The 24,257-nt window shown below is 35.8% G+C and overlaps 1 protein-coding gene across 3 annotated transcripts in view; it reads right to left on the bottom strand.

Moving 5' to 3' along the window:
- Positions 1–24,257, bottom strand: part of KLHL2 (kelch like family member 2) — a 128,970-nt gene that overhangs the window by 70,111 nt on the left and 34,602 nt on the right. For all 3 annotated transcript variants that reach the window (XM_051963770.1, XM_051963772.1, XM_051963771.1), the window contains exon 4: positions 11,816–11,937. In XM_051963770.1, the coding sequence (XP_051819730.1) occupies positions 11,816–11,937 (122 nt within the window). The remainder of the gene's footprint in view (positions 1–11,815; positions 11,938–24,257) is intronic.

Here is a 24,257-nt window from a genome sequence, read left to right as displayed (position 1 = left end):
TCATTTTGTTGATATTATGTGTAGACTTATAGGTACATGTGCTGTTTCCTCCATTAGAATGTAAGCTCCCTGAGAGCAGAAACTTTCTGGCTTTCTTATCACTTATCTAGTGGTCCTGAAGTGGGTTCCTTTTTCTCCCTGTTCCCCTCCTCTACACACTTTGCAGGTTGAATTAAGTAGCATCTATGAAGTTTTGATTAAATATTCTGATTAAAAGAATGATTTTCTGATAAATTTTATAAAATCCCTATAAAGTTCTGATATACATATATATGTGTATATGTATGTATGTATGTATGTATGTATATGTATATATATATATATATATATATATATATACACACACATATATATATGTATATATGTCGGTTACTGCTTTAGGAACTGGGGAAATACCAAGACAAAAAATGAAAATTCCCTTCAAGGAGTTCACATTCTATTGAATGTTGAGGGATAAGTAAACAGAAAATTATTTGAGGAAGAAAAGTATACTAATAAACAGAAGGTATGAGAAAGCCTTGGAATGTGACACAGCTAGGCTGGGGCTTTGATAAAAGTAAGTGATTCTAATAGGTGGAAGTGAGGAAAAAAATACACCTTAGAAAAGGGAAAGGGAACAAGTTATGAAAAGGCTCATGGACAGCTATGTTGAGACTCATGGGAGTCAAAGAAAGAGCATGGAAGTCAGTCTGGTTGGAACACAATGCATGAAGGGAAATGGTGTGAATGAAATAACCTTGGAAATAGGCTAGAATCCAAATGACAAAGGGCTCTGAAAGTCAACCTGAGGAGCCTGTATTTAACCTAGAGTCTCTGGGGAGCCACTGAAGCTGACATAATTGCTAGGACTTCTTCCATGATTTCCCATTTTAATGATTTAAAACAACACAGAACTGTAATTAGTGATGTCTCTACAGTTTGCATCTACCTAAAATGTGACAAGTCCAAAACAAAATGTTTGGCTTCTGATTTTATTTGATTCTTATTTTTGTTTCTAATAAACTGACTTCCCAAGAAGTTTCTGGCTTTACAAACCAGTTAGTGATCTAATGGACTTGAACTGGTTTCCTCCTTCTCCCCCTCACCCTCCCCCACACATTTTGCAGGTTGAGTTAATAATAACTTTTCCATCTGTTCAGTTCTTCCGCATGCAAACACAATATCTCTTATGTAGCATCTCTAAGATTTTGATTAAATATTCTGATTAAAAGAATATTGCCAGGCATGTATGACATAAATTACCAATGGTCGTTTCTCCAAAAAGTTAAGATGTAAATTAAAGAAGCAGGTCATATTTTTCTGCATCCAATGAGCTGCCTAGTCTTGAAAATTCTACTTCTTTTTTGTACCTGCCTTCTCCCCACTCATATAAACACTACCCTAAATCAGGGGCAAAAGCTCTTAGACTATGGTATCAACCTCTTAATTAAATGATCTCCCCCTGCTTCCAAGTCTCCACTCTCTCTAATCCATCCTCGAGGTAACTACTAAATTAACATTCTTCAGGACAGCTCCCTTAACTTGCTTCACTGGCTGTACAGAAAAAGCCCTTGTCAATCTACCTTTCTGAAATAATAATAATAATAGATAACATTTATATAGTGCTTTAAGGTTTGTAAAGTGTTTACAAATATTCCCTCATAGAAGAAACCTAGGAAGAAGGTTCTATTATTATCTCTATTTTGCAGATAAAGAAACTGAGACAGCAAAAATTAAATAATTTGCCTGTGGTGACATGGCTAGTAAGAGTCAGAGGAAGAATCTGAATTTGGATTTTCCTAATTCCAAGTCTAACTTTCTATCCATTGTGCATCTGCTATTTATTTTATTTTATATAAATGTCTTGTCATCTGACACATGAACTGACTTCCCAAGTCTCTATGCCACTCTTAAGACTCCAAGTGACAAAGATGCTGACCTGCGTGGATGAAGGTATTTCTTCACATATGAACTGACTTCCTAAGTCTTTACTCCACTCTTAAGACTCCAAGTGACAAAGATGCTGACCTGCATGGATGAAGGTATTTCTTCACATATGAACTGACTTCCCAAGTCTCTACGCCACTCTTAAGACTCCAAGTGACAAAAATGCTGACCTGCATGGATGAAGGCATTTCTTCACCTGGGAGTTTCCTCTGCTTGTGAAATTACAGTTTTAGTCATCATCAAGTATCCCTTTCATAAAGACTCTACACTCCCATCTTTATATCCACATACTCCCATATATCAAAGGCACTCATCCTTCTTGACATTTTTATCTCTTAAACTCTCTTTTTTCAAGGTTCAGCTCAGCCACCACCTCCTCCACAAATCCTTCAATTCCTTCCAGTTAGTAATGACCTCACACACCCTCCCATCCCTCTCTTTCTCTGTCTCTCTATAATTTTTCTTCAAACATGCATATTTTTGTCTGTATTTTATGCCTACAATATGAGTCTCTCTCTCTAATTTTTCTTCAAACACATAGTTCTGTATATATTTTATCCCTCCAAATACAATATGAATCTCTCTGTCTCTGTCTCTCTAATTTTTCTTCAAGCACACATATTTCTGCATGTATTTTATCCCTACAATACAACATGAGTCTCTCTAATGTTTCTTCAAACTCATATTTCTGTATATATTTTATTCCTACAATACAATATGAATCTCTCTGTCTTTAATTTTTCTTCAAGCACACATATTTTCTGTATGTATTTTATCCCTACAATATCTGTTGCAATCTCTCTAATTTTTTCTTCAAACACATATTTCTGCATGTATTTTATCCCTACAATGAGTCTCTCTGCCTCTCTCTCTCTGGTTTTTCTTCAAACACATATATTTCTGTATGTATTTTATTCCTACAGTTCTTTAAGCAAAGGGGCTATTTTTCAATTCAAACAAATCAGTCAATTAACCAAAGAGCCTCCTACGTGCCAGACTCTGAGCTAAATGCTGGAGATATAAAGAATGAAGTAAAAATCCCTGCCCTCAAGGAGCTTATATTCTAATGGGGGAGATTTCACATGCACAGATAAGTGCATAACAGCAACAAGATGTGGTTACAGGAAAAAAGCGCTGCAAGGGATGAGGAAATCACATAAAAAATTTTTGTATGGCTGGTAACTAGGTGGCACAGTACATGGAGCACTAGCCCTGACGTCAAGAAGACCTAAGTTCAAATTTGGTCTCAGACACTTAACACTTACTAGCTGTGTGATCCAGGGCAAGTCACTTAACCCCAATTGCCTCAGGGGGAAAAATTACTAGGGATGAGAGACTTGAGGACACAAAGACAAAATTTTAAAAAACAAATCTAATTTCTATTGTGTTCAATATTCTTTTAAATATATAATTAATATATTGTTTGTCTATTCTATAGGCAGGGAAGGGAAAGGTTGGGAAGAGAAGAATTTAGAATTCTAAATTTTTAAAAAATGAATGTTAAAAATAAATAGAAACAAAGTTAAAAAATCACAAATGTATCCAAAGTTAAAATAGATTTAATTAAAAGAGAAAAATAAGGGAACTAGTGTAATCAATATTGCTATAGATTAAAATAGCTAGAAAATATAAGATTGGAATATTTCTATGGTGTAGGAAATGATGAGTTGGCGGATTTAGAAACTATGGAAAGACAGACTTAGGAAGGAAGGTATTATCCACCTTCAGAGAAGCAGAAGACAAACAAGTATTTAGTACCTTATTATATATGAATGTATATGTATATGTGTATGATTATAGCTATTTATGTTAGATATCTATAATCATGTATATCTATAATAATATATATGCATATGTAGGTATGTTTACATACATATATGTGTGTGATTGTGTGTGTGTGTGTGTGTGTGTGTGTGTGTGTGTATCCAAGCTTAATCATAGTCTTTTTCTTCTTTGTATAATGAAATATTTGTTGGTAATTGTTACTTCCTTTTCCAAAGCTAACTCCTTCATGAATTCTACTTCTTCACCTTCCCTCTTTTACTAAATATAGTACAAGAGATTTAAGAAATAATAAAATAAAACTCTTGAGAATTCTTATATGTAGAGATTTCAGTTTTTTCAAATGAGTGCACACAAGTCAGTGAAAAGTAGCTCCTAATAATCAAGGATACAGTTTAACCTTCTAATCTGAAAAGAGAATGAAGCCTTTATACATTGTCCATGTCCAGCGAACGGCTAGTTGGGAGCACATTAGCAGCAAAATTAGAATCTTTTATTCTTGCCTCTAAATATCTATCCAAATTCAGAATACAAGAGTTATCAGAAATATTCGTGAAAAGCCTTTATTAAACACTTTCTACCTGATAAGCTTTGTGCCAAGATCCGGGAATACAAATATAGAAGCAAAGAGAATACCTGTCCTAAAGGAACTTCTAACAGGATAACTTATATTCTAACATAGGGCAGTAGTAGCTAGAGGGGGATACTTTAGAAAGTTAAAGAGATGGCCATGGGAGGAAGGCTCAACTGAGTTTGTGACTCAAGCAAAGGGGTCTGATAAAAGCACCAGTCATAGAGCATATTGTTAGGTACTTTATTTGGGGTTGGTGTGTGGGACACAACAACTTTTATGTCCTTAGCCCCTGAGGAGGGGAGACGTTTTTGCCTTTCTTTGTACCCCACATGGCAGGGACACTCTTAGTGCTTAGCAGATGCTTGCTAACTGGTTAACTCACTCAACCTTTCAGTCTCAGGCAAGTCACTAAGACTATGGGATATGGAACAGTTGCCTATTTGTACAGATAAAAGAATAATCTGAACAGAGTGTTCTTTACATCAATTAAACCTCAGATATGGCTTAATTTTTTTAAAATCACCTCACCATGACATTCTCAGTATTACTTTTAAACTAATAAGTTATAAATTCAAGAACTCAATTTTTCCTGACCACTCTAGGCTCAAAAGAACTAGATAGCTCAAAATCTCTTAGGTCAAATTGGAACACAAAACTAATTCTCTCTCACTCTGTCTCTGTCTATTCCTTCCTTCCTCCATAAACATACATACAAACACACTCACACACGTGTGTATGTATATTATATATATATGTGTGTGTGTGTGTATGTGTATAAATGTACACACATTTAAATAAATGACATTAAATCCCGAGGCCTCATTATTTTTTCTGTGCCCAATAAACCAGAAGTAAACAGGGAAATCTAGTGAACAATTCTTCTTATAGGTTTTGGACATGTACTGGACATAATGAAGCAAATGAATTTTCTTAGGGCTTTCCTATAATGGTTTTGTAACTTACCTCTATTCTTGCCCTAGAACTCAGTCTCTACTGGCTAAGTTCACAATATTTTCTATTTTATTTTATAGCCATTTATTCCTGAAGTTCAAGCTAGTTTATTTTTATTTTTAATAATAACTCAATAATATTATTTTTAAATTTTATATTAATAATAACAATAAATAATATTTATTAGGGACTTGCTGGGGATTTTTTTGGGTAAACTAGAAAAGCATGTACCTTCCTAAACACAACCTGGTAGAAGGGTCAGAAAACACATACAAATTGTACAAACTCATGTGCAACCAATAAATTTATATCTAATGAACAATGTCTGTTTGGGCTTATGTGCACTGCTAAAATGATTTCTACAGTGACTGGAACCCATTGTGATTAATTCCTGAAAGTGGGAAAATAGTGTATGCAATGGCTGGTAGTAGAGGGTGGGTCATATATATATATGAATTATAAACATAGTGACTACAATAGTGATTACTAGCCAAAGTCTATTGATATGGAGCAACAGGGCACGTTAGGTACTGGAATGGCTCTATCTGTTGGATATTTAACCATCTTTTAAATACCCTTCAATACAAATCTTTTAAGACCTTAATAGAAACGGATGCATGGGGGTAGCTAGATGGTGCAGCGGATAGAGCAATGGCCCTGGAGTCAGGAGGACCTGAGTTCAAATGCAGCTTCAGATATTTATTTGTGGTGTGACCCTGGACAAAGTCATTTTGCCTTAATTACCTCATTTGTAAAATGAGCTGGAAAGGAAAATGGCAAACTATTCCAGTATCTTGCCAAGAAACCGCAAATGGGATCATGAATGACGGACATAACTGAAAAGACTAAAGAACAACAAAAGCTCCTATCTATCCTAACTGCCCCAAGCATAATTTTTAGTTCTTTGAAGGCAGTAGTATTTCAGGTATCTCTTCCATACAGCAACACCAATTTAAAAAAAAAAAAAATGGACATCTGTTTTTCACGGGAATTGCGGGGTCAGTTAAATTGCTTTGCAATTTTCCCAAAAGCAAGTCAGCCCACTTTCTTCCTCTGTTGCAATGCTAGAGTGCATCTGTATTGTCTATTCCATACATAGGTCTACAGAGTATTTATTCAAATGCATGATGAAATCTAAGCCATACACATTCTTCATCCACATGTTCTTTTCTATGTAGATAGTCAGGCCAAATTCCTTGGAATGATTATAGATTTCTTCCAGAAAATTCTGTAATATCTTGGGGCTTAAAGCAATTAGCATTATATCATTCACAAACAAGAACATCTGAAGGACCTTGTGAAATCCATTCAACAAAGACTCTACACTGGACCTCCTTCATCACAGAGGCAACCATCCTTTAAAGTTCAACTTAAATCTTTTCTTTTCCATGTGGTTTTATCTGTCCCTCATCCTCTAGCTCTCATAAATTTGCTTTGGACTTCTCCAATTTATGCAATATATAGGTGACATGATATTTATCTGCATTTGCATCAGAATAGATTCTAAAATAATCTGCTCTGAGGGCAGAGACCATGTTATTTAAACTTTCTACCCAAACACTGTATAATGCATGCTGAATGAATAAGACTGAACCACTTAGAACTATCCCCTAACTCCATTTTGCTACTATTCAGAATATCCGAGAAATATCTCCTACTCTTTTCTTCTTCCTTTTAATATTAGAGTAAGAGCTAGTCTTATTTATTGTTGAGGGTAAGTCTATGGGCCCATCAGGATTTTGCATAAACTATAAAACTATTGCATACAAAGTAATGAAGAAATTAAACCTTTTATTTTCCTATAAAATCATTGGTTCAATTCTTATCCCTACTCCTATGTATGTCTATGTTGACTTTTCTATTTAAAACCATTACCCAAACAAAGGAGGGCAAAAATCTGCTAATAAGGACAGCAGCAATCAATGGAACAAATAGATCACCGAGTTGAGAACAGAAACATTTACACACAAAATACACTAATCATTTGCTGTTACAGGACCTTAATCCCTACACATTAACTTCAAGTGAAGAGTTCTACTAGTACTGAGTATAGCCTAGAACAGAGATTAGGAGCATTAATTAATTAATGTAGCATTAATTTAAATTTTCTTATGTTTTGTAGAACAGAGATTACAAAACATAAGAAAATTTAAATTAATGCTACAATAAAACAGCAAATGAGAGAGAAGAAAAATCAGGCAATTTTAGATCTTTTAAGACCTTCCAAAAAGTTAACCTACATCTAACTCTATAGTTGATATAAAGATTTATAGATTTATCTATCTTCAAAATATATTCCTACTAAACATATTTAACCAATTTCAGATTGCTTCTCTTGGGGAGAGGGAAGGTAAGGGAGGGAGAAAAAAAATTAAGAGCACAAAGCCTAACAAAAATGAAAACCTCCTAAATTCAAATTCCCACATAGTTTGGTCCAAGTCTGTGCTCAGCCAAGACTGAAATCTCTAAAAGGGCTTTTCTCTCCTGACTCTTCTTCCCCAAAATATGAAAATTACATGTATTAGAAGAAATAAAATACTATTGAGAAAAATATATATTTCCTAAATAAGGAAAAACATGATTGATTGATTCAACCATCTCTCAAGATACACTCAAAGAAAATTATAGAATTTGCATTTTCCAATTTATCATGAAATTTGTTTTTTGAATTGAGCAGCCAGGAGGCACAGTGGATATAGTACCAGACCAGAAATCAAGAAGACTTACTAGCTGTGTAACCATGAGCAAGTTACTTAACCCTTTTTGTCTCAGTTTCCTCATCTGTAAGATGAGCTGAAGAAGGAAATGGTAAACTACCCAATATCTTTGCCAAGAAAACCCCAAATGGGATCATGGAGTCTCAGACATGTCTGGGACAAGTGAAGAAAAAAAAAGACAACCATAAATTCTAATTCACTGGTAATACAACTTGCCCCTCACTGACAAAGAAAGTTATCAGAACCAAGAGTTATTTACTCTAATAAGTGATTAAAATTATCACTTCTTGGTAATAGCATTCTGACTTTTTTAATAGTTTGCTATAAACATGTAACCTTTTTTTTTTTTATCGTCTAACTCATCCCCAAGGTCAATGGCACAAGGCAAACACAGCTTTGGCTATGATAATCAACTATTAGAACAGCACAGGTCCACTTGGAGAATACAGAGCACAACATCCTCACACATTACATAATTATGTGTGTTATATATACATAGATTACATGACAAGAGTTCGACTCTTTAAATAGAGAAAGCCCACCACATTCATCAGGAAAACCTCTCAAATTATAGAAATGCCCAGATGCAATTTTGCTTACTTTATTTTTACCTGCCTGCTCAAGAATGACTGACAGGTCTTCCTCAGTTTCAAATTCCCACATATGTAGTTTGGTCCAAGTCTATGCTCAGCAAAACTGAAATCTCTAAAAGGGCTTTTCTCTCCTGACTCATCTTCCCCACAATATGAAAATAAGGGATTGTTAAAGTAGTCCTGCTGGGTAAGGAATGGAGTAACAATAATGGAATACTCAACAGAGAAAAAGAATATTTTGGAAATAGGATGGAATATAAATAAGCAGCCAATCCCAGTTATCTATTTTTGTTAGAATTTTATTTGGTTGTTAGAGAACTTATAGGGGCAGATGTATAAAAGAAAGTCACAACTACAGCCAGGACAGTATGTCTATAGGATCATAGATGAAGGGTCCTATTTATCCACAGAATCACAGAAAGCACCTCAGAAGTCATCTAAGTCAAGTCCTACATTTTTGAGTTAAAGACACTGAGATTTAGGTTGCTACCTGTGACTTTCATTGACATATGGAAATTCTAGATCAAGAAATTTCTTCTAACAACAAAGATTGGCACTTTGTCTGCAACTAATAATAATATTAATAATCAATATTCACATAGTACTTTAAGGTTTGCAAGGGGCAGCTAGCTGGCACAATAGGTAGAGTGCCAGGAAGACCTGAATTCAAATCCAGCCTCAGACATCTGTCAGCTGTATAATCCCAGGCAAGTCATTTCATCCTGTTTGCCTTAGTTTCCTCATTTATAAAATCAGCTGGAGAAGGAAATTCTAGTATCTTTGTCAGGAAACCCTCAGATGAGGTCACAAAAATTTGGACACAATTGAAAAATGACTGAACAAAAATAAACAATAATATTAAGAATAATAGCAAACATTTATGTAGCGCTTTAAGATTACAAAGCTTTTCACAAATTGTAATGACCGCGTATTTAAAATCAGTCGGAGTCAGGAATTCAGGTTAAGGGGAAAGCCTCAGCCCATTACAACAAATATTATTTCATTTTTTCCCATAGAAATCCTGAGAGAAAGGTGCTATTATTATCCCCATTTTACAGATAAAGCAACTGAGACAAATACAAAGTTAAATGGCTTGCCCAGAGTCACACAGTTAGTAAATGTCTGAGATTTTCCTGATTTCAAATCTACTACTTTATCCCTGACCCATCAACCTGACCCCAAAATTCTAAAATTTATAATCTTTTATATATATATATATATATATATATGTATGTATATATATATATATATTATTAAATTATTATTATATATAATATTATATATATATATATATAATTCTTGAGCACTGGAAAGTTGTGACATTCCCAGAATCCTGGAGTTAAACTGTCACTTAAATGAAGTAAGCCTAGGATTTGGGCTGGCTCTTTATACACTTGACCAGGACTTCTTAATCTTTTTCCACCCACGACCCCTTTTTACCTGAGAAATTTTTATGCAACCCCAGGTATATAAGAATATAAAACATGTATAGAAAGCAAACATTTTCTGAAAACAAATCATAATTTTGTGACCCCCATATTGTTATAAGACCCTATATGGGGTCACGACCAACAGTTTAAGAAGTCTTGCCTACAATACCATGTGGCCTGATGTTTCCCATGGTACCACAAAGATTTCCCCAAAATAAGTCCTTTTATTTCAAGACTTTAAATCCACAGCTACATTTTTTGCTAAAGAGAACAAAAGGATGGTGGTGGTGGTAGATACAATTCTAAGAGACATTTACCACATCTTCCAAACAGAACCTTTTCAGTGTATTACTGGGAGGTTTAAGCAGCAGACACTTAAAAAGGCAAATTAGGACGGCAAGTGGTTTTCTGAAAGGCAGTCGTGACTAAGAGCTCAGGATGGAAAGAACGTGATGGTTATTAAAAGCAACACTAGAGGCGTTCTCCTAGTTCCTAGTAGGTTTAGTCCTGATTACAAACAACCTTCAGGAGGTCTGCTTACACAGGGTGCTCATTTATGGTCAAATCATTCTCACAGCTGTTACCCTTATGGCCTAGTTCATGAATCAAGGAAATCAGTTAAGTAATGAATGTATCAGTAGAGGGCTAGCTACAGGGTAGGGAGGGATGAAGAAAAAAAGTAAATTGGCAGAGAAAAAGCAGTACATCAAAAATCTGCCAAAGTGAGACTTAATGGCTTGTTGGAAATGATTGCCTTAAAATAAGACATCAATGGGAGTTAATTGTAAAGAGACAGTAAATTGATCATGTATGTCAAAACAAGGTTGATGATAAATGTCCTATAAAAAAGGTCTTTCTATAGAGTAAAAGATGGACAGGTCCCTTCAGTCAGACTGTATCACACACAAAGTATAGAAGATGACTTTCTGTTGTATGGCTTTTTCCTCACTATTCACTATATATTAATTTCAGACCAAGCTTCCATGATCTTCCTCAGACAATATAGCAAATCTATTGTTAATATATATTGCATTTATTGTTTTAGCTAAAGGCTGCAATCTCTTGTCCTATATGTGAATCAGGCAAAAAATCGACACTTCTGTTCTAGAATCACGGATCAAATCTCTCTGATCACTTTATCCCAGGGAGAGGAATTCTTCAGATTGGGACTGAAGAAGGTCTGTGAGGCAGATGAGGGAAGACTACCCTAGTTCCAAGTCCTTATATGGAATCATCTATAATATCCTGCAATTTCCCAAACTGTAAAGGTTTCAATTTCCGAAAGCTGACATTTAAATTGTACTATCTTCCAGGGGAAAAAAAATAACAGAATTCATGATATCTAGTGGGTGCAAGTAGAATTCAAAGAAAGTTTCTTGAGAATCTAACTCAAAATTTCACTTTTCTAAATAGTGCTAATTTAGCTGTACCCTAAAAGACAATGAACATAATATTGTCAAGTATGCAGAGGAGAGGCTAACTGATAATGAAGAACAACTCCTTTGTCTCCATTTTTCCACGAAATAAAGAATATGAACAGCAGCTATCAGTAGTTATTGATAAATATGACAGGTACTTTCAGGAAAAGAATAAGAAGCCCACAAAGAAGCCGAATGTTTACAACTCTGTTCTGAGAGCCCTTAAAGATATGATCAAAAACAGTACCACAAGGGTATAATCATCCCTCACATCACTCAGAAGTTAAGTTTTGTGCAACAAATTCTCTAACTCTGTCAGAAGAGGAACATTTTGTAGGCGGTGGAAGATATGCCTTAGTTCAGAGAACTCTTCTTTCCCTGTCATCTAAAAAAACCCTATCTATCATAATGTATCTGTTCTTACCTGCACATTTTCTTCAGTGACTTGGATCTCAGCAGTGTAAACATAGTCGATGAGCATCCTCAATGTCCAGCCATCCACTTCTTTTATTCGAATTCTCTTGGCCCGGCTTTCGCTCATCTCACCTGTAACATAAGCCCACTGTTACAACTCATATTGTAAACAGACAACAATATCACAAAATAGCCGTTAAGTGTTAAGTCCATTGGTGTGGGTATCCCTCAAGTGGCAACTGATGCACATGCTCCACAAAATGGTTTTTATGAGTTGCTTTTGGCCTAAAAAGGTGGTCAGCACCTGTACTTAGCTAGATTGTTTCTTGGATACAGATATGAAAGGGACTATTCTTAAAGTCCTTTGGGACTGTTGACCCCATCAAGGTTTGCATCTCATGGGCATACCCTTTGAGAGCTCAAAAAAGAGCAGAAACAAATTTTAGAGTAGAGCAAGACTTTAGTGGAGAAGCAGTAAACTTCCCTGCAGAGAAACAATGTAGCAGAATATCTTGGGATGTTCTGATTATTAGTCTCAGAATAAAAATGACCCTCTACCAGGAAAAGGCAATTAGAGCCAAAGGCTACAAGACACCCAGTGAAGAGAAAAAAAACCACAAAAATTGCATATTGCTCTCTCAGCTCAATCTCTTGAGGGCCGGGATTTGGGGAAAGACAGATATTTAAGTAGAAATCTCTTGAGAAGTTTAATGTATCTATATAGTTCTTGAACCACAGAGGCAAAAAAAAAGAGCAAAAACAAATTTTATTTAACAACTTTTGAAGGATAGTAAATAGAAAAGCAATGCTGTTAGTTGTTCAGCACAAATCTACTAATGGATCAGTACTAAACAAAAAATATCACTTGGTTTTTATCATTCATTCAATGAATATGTAACAAGTCTCTCCAATGGAACATAAGTTGCTTGAGGACAACTTTTGCCTTTGTAACCACAGTATCCCCCACATAGTAAGTGCTTACTGATGAACTGATTGATTTAAGTACTTACATAGCCTATTGGATACCCTTGTCTTAATTGGGGAGCGGGGAAGGCTTTTTTTTTTTTTTTTTTAACAAAGACTTAGACTTTTTTTTTTTTTTTTTTTTACAAAAGACAGTCTGGTCATGGCTCATTCTTTTCATTTCTGTGACTATATTACTAAACTACTAAATGAAATGTTTGCATGTCTTTGTGTGTGTGTGTAGAGAGAGACAGGGAAAAAGAGAAGATAAATTGAGGGTAATCTCAACTTAAAGGAACTAACATTAAGGAGAAAAAACCTTCTTTCAGAAAAGAGAATTTTAACTGAGAAAGTAGAGACTTACCAGTGAAATTGCCAGAGTAGGGAGACAGGCATGTCATATGCAATTAACAGCCAGAAGACCATTGTCACTAAATCACACAGAATAGAGTGGGGCATAAAGTATAAAAAGGTTGGTGATGAAGGATTTTAAAAGGCAACGAACAATTTATATTTAATCCTGAAAGCTGCAAAATACTATCACTTGCAAAATACCTCATAATGTCTCCTCCATGTTCCTACATTTTGTGGAAGGAAAATGACGAGGAAGGTCCTTTCCATCTCAAACATTATTCTTCAGAATGCTTGTGATTAGTTGATACAAATGGAAGTTTCATGTGGAAATGTCCATGCAAGCAAGATTATCCTTCTAACTCAGGGATGTCTGAGTTTTTTAGGAAAGAATTATATATAACATCAAAAATCGTGTGTGTGTGTGTGTGTGTGTGTGTGTGTGTGTGTGTGTGTGGTGGAAGACAGTGACAGGGAAAGTGGTGATCACAAACTTAATTACATTCATCAGAGAACCACAGAATTTGAAAACTGGAAGAAACCTCAGCAGATTTCTGATGAAATTCTAGAAGAAATCACTCAAAAGACAATTGAACAAGGAAGCAATGATTACAAAAATACTCTGGTTTTACTAAGATCAAGTCATGACAGACTAACCTCATTTCCATTTCTGCGACTAACTAGGAGATGAAGAAAAGGCTATGGATATAGTTTATCTAGATTTTAAAAAAACTTTTTTTTCTTTAAGAGCTTTTTATTTTTCAAAATACATGCATACATAGTTTTCAACATTCATCCTTGTGAAATCTTATATTCCACATTTTTCTCCCTCTTTCTCCTCCCTCCATCTCACTCCTCCTTTGGACCACAAGTAATACAATTCTTCTAAACATATTTCCATATTTATCATGCTGCACAAGAAACATCAGGTCAAAAAGAGAGAAAATGAGAAAGAAAAAACAAACTAGCAAACAACAACAAAAAGTGAAAATACTATGTTGTGATTCACATTTACTTCCCAGTCCTTTCTTTGGATTTAGCAAATTTTTGATAAACTATCTCACATGATTCTTGAAGAGATGATTGAGAGATGTATACTACTGAATCATTTCAGAATAAGGTGGCTAGTATGGTAGAGTACCCTAGAGATCCATGCTTCGCCCTACATTCTCAATTTGTTATTAATTACTTGGATAAAGAGGTGACATGTTCATCACATCTGCAGAAATCAAGAAGCTGGAGTAGTTAATGCACTGAATGATAGAGTCAGTATCCACAAAAGAACCTTGACAGGATAGAGCACTGGGCTGAATCTAATAAGATAAAATTAAAAAGAGAGAAATGTAAAATCTCATACTTAGGCACAAAATGATCAAATTCATAAGTACAAGATGGGGGAGGTATAGTTTGACAGCAGTTCTGAAAAAGGAAAAATCTAGGGATTTTAGTGGACTGCAAACTGAATATGAGTCAGCAGTGTGACATAGTAACCAAAATAAATTTGGTGCAAGGGAAGGAAAAAGGAAAGAAGGGAGGGAGGGAAGAAAGAAGAGAGGGATGAAAAAAGGAAGGGAGGGAAGAAGGAAGAGAGAATGGAAGGAAAGAAGGGGGAAGGAAGGAAGGGAGGGAGGAAAGGAGAAAGGGAGGAAGGGAAGGAATATAATCTCTTTCTCTTTATGTCTAAGGTCCTCCACTTCCTTTCTTTCTTTTCTCTCTCTTTGCATTTTGGCTTTGACTTCCAACTTTATCATTCAAATAAAACTGTTCTCTCTGAAATGCAAACAATTTCTTCTTACTTGTCGAATTTAATAGTCTCTTCTCAATCTTCATGCTTCTTGACCTTTCTGAAGCCCCTGACACTGTCAATCACAGTGATCTCTTTTCTCGGTTGGCCTTTGTGACATTGCTCTCTCCTGCTTCTCCTCCTACCAGTCTGCTGACTCCTTCTCCGTCTTGGTTGTTGGATCTTGATCTAGATAATGGTCTCTAACAGTTGGTATCCCCCAAGGCTGTCCTAGGCCCTCTTCTCTTTTCCCTCTAAACTATTTCCTTTGATGATCTCATCAGCTCCCATGCATTTAATTACCATCTCTATACAGATGGCTCTCAGATTTTTTTGTCTAGACCTAACTTCTCTCCCAACCTCCAGTCTCACATTTCCAATTGCCTTTTTAGACACTGGATATACTGGATGTATAAATTGGATGTACCACAGGCATCTTAAATTTAATATGACCAAAGCACAACCTTCTTTCTAACTTACATAACTGTCAAAAGCACCATTATTCTTGAAAAATGCTATCCACCTCCAGAGAATGAACTGATGGAGCTTGAAAGCAGATTGAATTTTTTTGGGGGGGATGTCTGTGTTTCTTTTTGCAACAGGCTAAATGGAAATATGTTTTGCGTGACTGCACATGTATAATCTATATCAAATTGCTTTCTCAAAGAGGGAGGAAATTGGAACTCAAATTTTTTTTTAAAGTGTAAAAAGTTGTTTTTACATGTAGTTGGAAAAATATATAATTTTTTTTTAAAGTACCATCATTTATCTTGCCACGAAAATTCACAAGATGAACATCACACACTACTACTTGTTCTGACCTTCTCCACATCCAAGCAGTGGTCAAATCCTGTCATTTTTACCTCCTTAACATCTCCTTCCCTTCTCTGACATTACAACCCCGCCAGTGCAGGCCTGACTCATCTCAGGCCTGAACTACTCCAAGGCCCTGCTACTTATCTGTCCCTCTGGCTTTCCAAGCTCTTCTTTCTCATTTCCTGGTTTCCCGGGCATCCTTCAAAAGTCTCAACTAACATCCCACCTTCTGTAGGAAGTTCACTTTTTAAAATTAGTTCTCTTTGATGTTATTTCTTTCCCTCTGAGATTATGCCCAATGTATCCTCTATATATATATATATCATGTTTGTACATAGTTGTCCACATATGATCTCTCTAATTAAAATATGAACTCCTTGTGAATAAGAATTAATTTTTTATGGATTTTTTTCTGGGGGAGGGGGACTTTCTTTGTATCCCTGACACTGAGCACAGTGCCTGGTGTATAGAGAGTGCTTTATAAATACCCACTGACTGATGGACTAACCCTGACCCAACACTCCCAGCTGCAGACACAACTTCCCCACTTCCAGCATTCCCCCCACCAAACTTCCCCCCCCATCTCCTCCTGGCAGCAGAAGGCGGCCCTTAGCGTGGGTTCTGTGGAGCATGGCTGGTGAGTAAGCCCGGCCCCTCCTCCCCCACACACCCTTTTTTGTTTTTCAGCTTTAGATAAACAGGCAAAAATGGGTTGTGCTTCCATTACTTTTGCCTCTCTAAGCCCACACCTTTTCCAAACTTCTTTATTTCTGTCAAAGGCACCACTAGCCTTCAAGTTACCCAGATTCAGAGCTCAATGTCATCCTTGACTCATGATTCTCACTCACCTACCAAATTTTAATATATATTCCTCCCTTCCTCTCACTTCTGTTCCCTTCTCTTCATTCACCCAACCATCATCTTAATTCAGACCCTCATCGTTACTGCAATGTACACCTGCCAAAAATATTATTTTATGGCGAACTCACACAGGGGAAGTGCACACAAGGTGGTCAGAAAGAGCAATGCAAGGACATTCTCTTAAGAACTTTAGAACTGACTGTATGACATGGGAGACACGGCACAGGACCACCCAGCATGATGCGCTCCCATCCAGAGAAGGTGCTGGGCTCTATCAGCAAAGCAGAAGTGAAGTAGCTCAGAGGAAATCCGAGATGCACCAAGTTACAGAAGCCGCCACAAATATTCACAGGGAGTATTTGTGTCCAACCTGTGGCAGAGCATCTGAGCTCATACTGGTCGGATCAGCCACAGTCAGATACATTGTAACTCGACTCTAACATAGTGATGTCATTTTGGTCCTCGTCCAGAATTAAAGAAAACAAGCAACTATTGCAATGGCATCCTAATGGTCTCCTGCCACCAGTCTCTCCCTTCCTAAAGCTCCTTCCACACAGCTGCCAAAATGACTTTCCTAAAGGGCACATCCAACTTTATCCCTTTCCTACTCAACAGATTCAAATCTAGGTTCAAATATTTCATCTATCACCTTATTTTATCTTTTTTGTGTAAATTTTGCAACATAAATCCTTATTAGTACATATGGAAATGAATAAATTTATAAATAAACATAAATCTGGAGGGGGGTGTTCAAAAATTCTGAATGATAGGAATATGCAATCAAAAAAGTTTAGAGACTATTGACAGAGTGCTAGGCAAGGAGAGAGGAAGACCTGGGTTCAAATGCCTCGTCAGATACCAACTAGGTGGGTGACCCTTGACAAATGATTTAATTAATCTCTCTAGAACTGTTACTTCATCTGTCAAAGGAAAGGTTTTGGCTCAGCAGTCTCTAAAGTTCCTTCTGACTCCAACTCTATATTCTTATAATATAATATATTAAAATAAATAATCACTGGGTCAGATTTGTGAGAAACTGGGGAGAGAAAATTTCAATTATGAAAACTAAAAGGAGAATCTATGAAATTAATTCAGGAAATCACTTCTGGAAATTATGCTAAGTTTAAGCAAAAGCTAAAAGGCTGAAAATCACAGATCTGGGATTTATGATGACCCAACCGCATAGCACGTGGAATAAAAACAAGGGCACAAATAACTGCTGTTGTCTTAATCCTGCTCCCCCATTAGAAAAATGTCAGGCTGTCCTCAAGATTTCTTGAAAGCTCATTTTGTTTTCTGATGTAGTGCACCATCAGCTGCAGTAAACTCTCAGCAAGACCTATGGGAATCCATCATTACACAAAATTCCTTTGCCAAACACAAACTCAGGGAGGGGAGAAGCAATAATGATGATGTGCATTTAACTGCATGCCTCCTTGGAGACTAGCTGACAAGATCTCAGAGAAGAGCTGTTCTTCTAAGAACTTAAGTGCATTAAATGTACCCTGCGACTTTCCCAGAAAAATGAAAGATGTTTCTACATGCATTACAGGGAAAGAGAGTGGGGAGTTAATAAAGAAAATGTATCATAATATCATATGTAGGAAAGAGAAGATGAGATTAATGTGTCTTTTGCAACAGCAAATGGAAAGGGGAGAGAGACAAAGAGTTACACAGAGAATCAGAAACACAAAAAGAGAGAGAGAGAGAGAGAGAGAGAGAGAGAGAACAAGAACAAATGAGGGAGGGAGGGAGGAAGGAATAAGGGAGGAAGGAAAGAAGCAAGAGAGGAGAAAAGGAAGGAAGGAAAGGAGGGAAAAGGGGAGGGAGGTAGAGAGGAAGGGAAAAAGAGAAGGGAGAGAAAATTAATAAGAAGATTAAGGAACAAGCAGAAATAGCTCTTTGTCTAGATAAAAGCTGTCTTTCTCTAGTCCTCAAAAGGGAGCCTCTGGAAAATTTTGGATACTCAGGTTTTTTCATCAGCTGGGGGAACACTTTTATTTCAAAGAGCAGGATTCAGAGCTGTGCTTTTCATTAGGATATTTTCAGTGAGAGCCACACTCAAATCAACAATTTTCTGTGCCCCTAGTAGAAATATATGCATATGTAAATATAAGTGCACATGCATATATACATATATAATATATCACTATGTGTTTGTGTATATATGACAAGTGTTTATACATATATGTATGTATAAGCATATATGTGTAGAGATATAAAAATACAAGTAGCCCCCAAAGTCTAAGATTTGTGTGAAATTCTGTATCTAAGCAAATACTGGGCAGGTTTCACTCACACTCTAGTGTAAAGTGTCTTAAATTAGGGGTTGCAACCCCATATGGAGTCTCATGAGGTAATATAAAGGTCATAAAATTATGATTTGTTATCAGTTTGATTTGTATATCTATTTTATATACCTAGATACCTAGGGGTGCATAAAAACTTCCCGGGTGAAAGGGGGTCATAGGTGGAAAAAGTTTTAAAAGCCCTAATGGGTTTGGGTATTAATTTTTTAAAACCAAACCTATTTCTTCATTAGTACGAGGCACTTCCAACAAGGAACCTCCCTCTACCAGAGCAGGACCTGCTCTCCAACTAACAATCTTAAGAGATTTGCCTCTACACATTAGGAATCCAAGGTCATAGCCAGTATTTATCAGAGACAGTATGGAAGAATTACTCCCTACGTACCATGACAAGCTGCTTTACCCTATGCTCCCAACACTACTTTAATTGGCATTTATAAAACACTTAAGACATCCCCAGATGTGCTTATGTGTAACTGATGTATGACTGGTAATAAAAGATCACATCAGTATAATGACTTCTGGTTCACTAAAGTACTATATGTGACTCATTTCATTTGACCCTCACCACAGCTTTGTGAGAAGGGCATTACAAATAATATTATATCCATAGTAAGCTGAGGATCTTGAAGCTCAGAAATATAAATAACCGGCTGGAGGTCACACGGCTAGTGAACACAAAACCTGGGATGAAAATCCTAGTTTCCTATCTCTAAATCCATTATACAACATTGCCTCTTTATAAAAGCATCTCTGGTAGAATCTTCCATCACACAATTTTGGAGACTAATTTTTTAATTATGACTAAATTTTGAGATGAACTGTTGCTGTCATTTTCTGATTTCATCTATTCAATATTCTTTAATTATCATTTGATATAGCATTCCCCTCTTCAAAAACCTCTAGCTGCTGCTCCAATAAATTCAAACCCCTAATCATGTGCTCTTAAGAATTAAGACTAGGATAAGAAATAAGAATTCCAAATATTAGCTTTCCCCTGTAATTAGAAACATTCTGCCACTGAATTTTTACTTTATTAAGGATTGGGGAGGAAGAAGATAAAATTGGGCATAATCCTAGACAATAAATGAGAAATAGCAATAGCCAGGGGGAACCAAAAAATAGTTACCTTTTGAATTAATAGAAAGTCAGATTTCAAAAGCCATCTAAAACTTTGGAATTGTCCTCACTTTTCATTTTATAGTTGTATCACAGGATTTAGCTCAGAAAGAGATTTCATAGAACATCGATGAGGAGAGGGAGAAGGAAAAAGTGGGAAAGATGGGGCAAAGAGGGAAGATAGGGAGAGGGAGAAGGAAGGGAGAAAGAGAAGAAAGGGGAGAAGAAAAGGGGAAGGGGAAGAGTAAGAGGAACAATATATAGCAAAACTGATCAACATATTGGAAAAAACCTAATGTCATATGTAACTTTCTACAGGCTGAAAAAAGATCAGGATAAAAATATGTTGTTTTTTTTTTCCTGGGGATCAAGCTTGGTCTTTACAGCTTCACATCACTCAATTCCTATTGTTTTGTACAATTCCTTCTAACTCAAAAAGTCTACAATTCTGAAATCTATTTTCAGTTGTATTCAACAGAAAGAGTTGAAAATACATAAAGCTGAAGATTTTAGCTTAAATACATTTCCTGATAAGCAAATAAATGATTCATTTTTTTAATTTATCTTAAAACTGTTGCTTTAAAGGTCTTTTGTATCATCTCCCTACACATTATCATAGTTTTAATCATTATTACTATTAAAATATAAATAAGCTACTATTTTCATAGCTTAGTAAGCACAAATTTTAGACATCATAAGAATGTTCCAGGTGGCTTTGGAAATCTGACTTTCAATTAATTCAAAAGGTGGCTGTTTTTTGGTTCCCCTCTCCCCCATTACTATTTTTCATTTACTGTCCAGGGTTATGTCCAATTTTATCTCCTTCTTCCCCAATCCATAATAAAGTAAAAATTCAGTGGGGGAGTGTTTACAATTAAGGGGAAAGCTAATATTTGGAATTCTTATTTCTTATTCTAGTCTCAATTCTTAACAAACTTATAAAGTTCAATCTCTTTTTAGAAATCTTGTCCCATTACTCTTCTTGGGACTTTCTGAAAAAATTTCTTAGAATTATAGATTTAAACCAGAAAGGTCATCTGTATTATAATTATACATAGTCTCATATTTTACAGATAAGGAAACTGAAACCCAGAACTTTGAAGTCTACAAGATAGTTAGTGGTACTCCAATATTCAAGAACTGTTGGTGTAACTGTGAAATAGTCCAGCTCTTGTGGAACATTTAATGTCTAAAGACATTAAACTTGGGCCCAATGAACCACTACTAGGTCTCTTCACCAAAGTGATCAAAGAAAGATCTATACAAAAATATTTGTAGAAATTCTTTTTGTACTGAAAACAAGATGGTACCCATCAACTGAAGAATGGTTAAACAAATTATGGTCTATGAATGCAATTGAACACAGTAATGTAAGAAGTGATGAAAGGGACAACCTTCCTTTCATGGGGAATACAGTATTAATTGACTGAATGAAGTGAGCTCTGCAATAACAGTAATATTATAAAGATAAACAACTTAAAAAGACAGAAGAATTCTGAACAACATATCAATCAACCACAATTCAGAGGACCAGAGATGAAGTTTGCCTGACACAGAGTTGATGGGATTTAGAATGCAAAAGGACATATACATATTTTTGGACTTGGCCAATATAAGAATTTGTTTTGCTTGACTATGAATCTGTTACAAGGGTCTTGTTTTAGTTTTTATATTTTCAATGTAGGAAAAGGAAGTGGTAGGGAAAAACAGATTTTTGTTCACTGAAAAAAATTAAAGATTTTTAAGAGAGCAAAATGATACCTATTTCATAGGATTATTGTATCAAATGAGACAATGCATATGAACTGCTATATAATCCTAATCCTTACAATTCCAAATCAATGTCAGATTTAAAGGAGTGCTTTAAATCATTTAATTTTTTTTCCAAGTAGCAAGTGGACTTTAAATACCTACTGTATTTGACATTGCAGATACATCTAAAGATATATACCTTATGCATACAATGGAAAGGCTGAACTGGGCTTCTAAGCAAGATAAAGAAAAGGAGTCAAAAATGGCAGGGGACAAGCTGGGACCCAGCTGATTCTCCTAACATTCTCTTCCAGACAACTTTAAAATAATACTTCAAATCAAATTTTGGAATGGACAAGTCAGAGATATTTTTCCAGTCTAAGACGACTTGGGAAGTCTACAGAAGAAGTCTGTAACATTAGGGTGAGCACTGGCCCAAAGTATGGCACAATATCACTAGTGGATCCTATAGGTAGTTACAATAGCAACAGCAATAGAAGCAGCAGAGATGACTAATCAAAAGATTACAGGGGAACCCAACTGTTAATTCTATGGCTCACATGCAGTTCTAGGTCACAGTTCTAGGAGCAAGAAGAATGCTAGGGGGTTAGTCACCAGGGTGCAGAAGCCCTGGTCACAGTTCCAGAACCCCAAAGAGTATGAGTGCTTACAGCTGCAGAGAAACGGAGTTCTTCCTGGATAAAGATTAAAGTACAGACCAAGAGGGCAGTGACCACCTCTCTCCATTTATCACAACACTATAGAAACATTGAAAACTTACAGACCCCAAGAACTAGCTCTAAAGAAACAGCAAAAAAAAAAAAAAAAAATTGAAACTTGGGATGGTGCTTTCCTATCCTAAGATGAGCAGAGCTCAACTTTAACATAAAATTCAAAGTGAAAAAACAAGCTGGAAAATTAAGCAAAGAACAACAACAACAAAAAAAAGATTTGACCATAAAAAGTTACTATAGTATCAAGAAAAAACAAGACAAACAGAAGTCACTAAGGTGAAAATAACTATCAGGAAAATCTCAAAAAAAAAAAAAAATACTAATTGGACCCAAAGCTAACAAGAATTCCTGGAAGATTAAAGAAGATAAATGTGGGAAAGGAAATATTAAGAAAAGAAATGAGAGTAAGGGAAGAAAATTATGAAAAGAGAACTGACAACTTCCCTCTTTGAACCAATTCTGATGATAGTGAGCTTCAAGCATTGCCCAACACCATCACCACCCTGCCCCACCCTTTCCCTCTCTACTTTAAAATCTTTCCTTAGGGGTCTTTTTTTACGTGGGAAAACTGGCCCATTCGACCTCTCACAGTCCCAGGGCATCCCCTTTTCTCAACCTTATATTCTTTTTTGGAGATCATCCCAACATAATTGATTTCATAGCTATGCTCTCTCTCTATGCAGATTCCTTATAACTGCTTTAATAATGATCAAGTTCTTAAGAGTTATATGTATCACCTTTCTTCTCATATAGGAAAGAAAATTTTAACTTTAACTCTGTTTAATCCCTTATGATTAATCTTTCATATTCACCTTTTTATGCTTCTCTTGAGAATTGTGTTTGAATGTCAAATTTTCTGTTCAGCTTTGGTCTTTTCATTAGGAATGCTTGAAAGTCTTTTATTTCATTAAATATCAATTTTCCCTCTGAAGAATTATATTCTGTTTGGCTGGACAGGTTATTCTTGATTTTAATTTTACTTCCTTTGCCCTCTGAAATATCATACTCTAAATTGTCTGCTTCTTTAATTTAGAAGCTTTTAACTTTTCTGTGATCCTGACTCTGGCACTATGATAGTTAGATTGTTTCTTTCTGGCTGCTTACAATATTTTTTCTTTGACCTGGGAGTTCTGGAATTTGACTTTGATATTGCTTGGAGTTTTCATTTTTGTATATCCTTCAGTAAATAACCAGTGGATCCTTTCAATTTCTGTTTTATCCTCTACATCTAAGATAGTGGGGCAATTTTCCTTGATAATTTCTTGAAATATGATGTCTAGACTTTTTTTAATCTTGGCTTTCAGGTAGTTCAGTAATTCTTAAATTGTCTCTCCTCAATCTATTTTCCATATTCCATTATACATTCAGCTGGGTATAGAAATCTATTTTATACAATAAGGAGATAAAAGAAAAGAATAAGAGATATGGCATGGGGGTGAGAATAAAAGGGAGGGCAGATTAGGGAAGAAAACAATTTGGAAGTAAGATAGACTTCTAAGGAAGAAAAAGAGAGAGAGAGAGAGAGAGAGAGAGAGAGAGGAGAGAGAGAGAGAAAGAGAAAGAGAAGTATAAAGAGAAAAATGAGATTGGAGGAAAATGTACAATTGTATATGAAAAGGATGAGCTAACCCATAGAATAGAAGTAGAAAGTAGAATGGATTGGAAACCAGAATCCAACAAGATGCTATGTACAAAAGAAACACTTGGAACTGAAAATCACATAAAGGGTTAAAATGAAGGATTGAGGACTCATGACAAAAAAAC

Source organism: Antechinus flavipes, chromosome 6 (assembly GCF_016432865.1).
Source record: "Antechinus flavipes isolate AdamAnt ecotype Samford, QLD, Australia chromosome 6, AdamAnt_v2, whole genome shotgun sequence".
Taxonomy (NCBI): domain Eukaryota; kingdom Metazoa; phylum Chordata; class Mammalia; order Dasyuromorphia; family Dasyuridae; genus Antechinus; species Antechinus flavipes.
The sequence above is the reverse complement of the archived record's forward strand: the minus strand, read 5'-3'. Positions and strand labels throughout refer to the sequence as shown.